Source organism: Toxoplasma gondii, assembly GCF_000006565.2.
Source record: "Toxoplasma gondii ME49 unplaced genomic scaffold asmbl.1772, whole genome shotgun sequence".
Taxonomy (NCBI): Eukaryota; Apicomplexa; class Conoidasida; order Eucoccidiorida; family Sarcocystidae; genus Toxoplasma; species Toxoplasma gondii.
In genome coordinates, this window is record NW_017383847.1 from 1 (window position 1) to 1,035 (window position 1,035).

At 48.8% G+C, this 1,035-nt stretch overlaps 1 protein-coding gene across 1 annotated transcript; it reads left to right on the top strand.

The window, feature by feature from the left end:
* On the top strand, positions 1 to 1,035 carry TGME49_328200 (phosphatidylinositol 4-kinase; the record flags this gene model as incomplete). The annotated part of the gene is made up of 3 exons (XM_018783106.1): positions 1 to 80; positions 431 to 563; positions 927 to 1,035. Coding segments are annotated over 3 exons (322 nt in total), but the record flags the coding sequence as incomplete, so codon positions are not given.

Below are 1,035 nucleotides of genomic sequence, written 5' to 3' on the forward strand. Positions count from 1 at the left end.
TGTTGGTAGATTACGGGTATCTCCTCTCCAACTCGCCAGGGAATATCAACTTCGAGACATCACTTTTCAAACTCACACAGGCGAGTCAAAAAAAGAGAGCGGCCGAAAAAAGTATAACCGTAGGGTTTTCTACCTAAGTGTCGAATAAGAGACAGCAAGGAGTGCGCCCAGCAATAGTGTGCTGCGATGGACTTAGGAGTGATTCCTGTCTGCCTCTGCATTTCTGTGTGTATATGTGTGTAGGCGACATCTGCAGATTCTGCCTGGTGGTGTCTTTTTCGGATGTTTTCAATGCGTGTTGTGCGAGGGTGACAAGATAGCCGATGAGAGAGGAGTGGCGACGATAACCACCGTCACGTGTATGAGAGAATGTGGCCAGTCCCCACAGTCTGCGTTGTGCATTATCCTTTTGGGGGCTTTGTCGGTGCAGGAATTTTTGGACGTGATGGACGGAGAGACGAGTGACAACTACGAGTATTTCCGAACACTTATCATCCGCGGTTTTCTAGAAGCACGAAAGCATGCAGACCGAATTATTCTGCTCGTCGAAATGATGCTCTCTGGTAAACGCTAGCTGGAAAGTGGAACTGTCTCTCCTTTTGCTCCGCTCTTTCTCACCCGGGGTGAACGATAAAAAGAGGGAGTTTCCCTCCAGCAGCTAAAAACATGCAGACCAAGTGAATCTCGTCGCCGCAGTCATTTGTGGAGTGAAAAGGGTCGAACGAAGGAACGTTCTAGGAACGAAATTCCGCTGCGGTGTTCTTGCCGCGAACAAGCGACGCGACAGAGAACACCAGTCACTTGTTTTTCTCTAGTTTGGTTCGTACGCTGCAGTCGTGAGAGAGATCCGTTCTCATGCTCCATTATCTCTATCGTCTTTTTTCACACTACTCTTCCCTAGTTCGTTTTTTTTTGTCTCTTACCAGCGACGAAGATGCCTTGTTTCAGTGGTGGCCCGCAGTACACCCTAGACGCCCTTCGAGAGAGATTCATGATCGGACTTCCGGAGGACACGGTAGGTATGTCACAAACGAA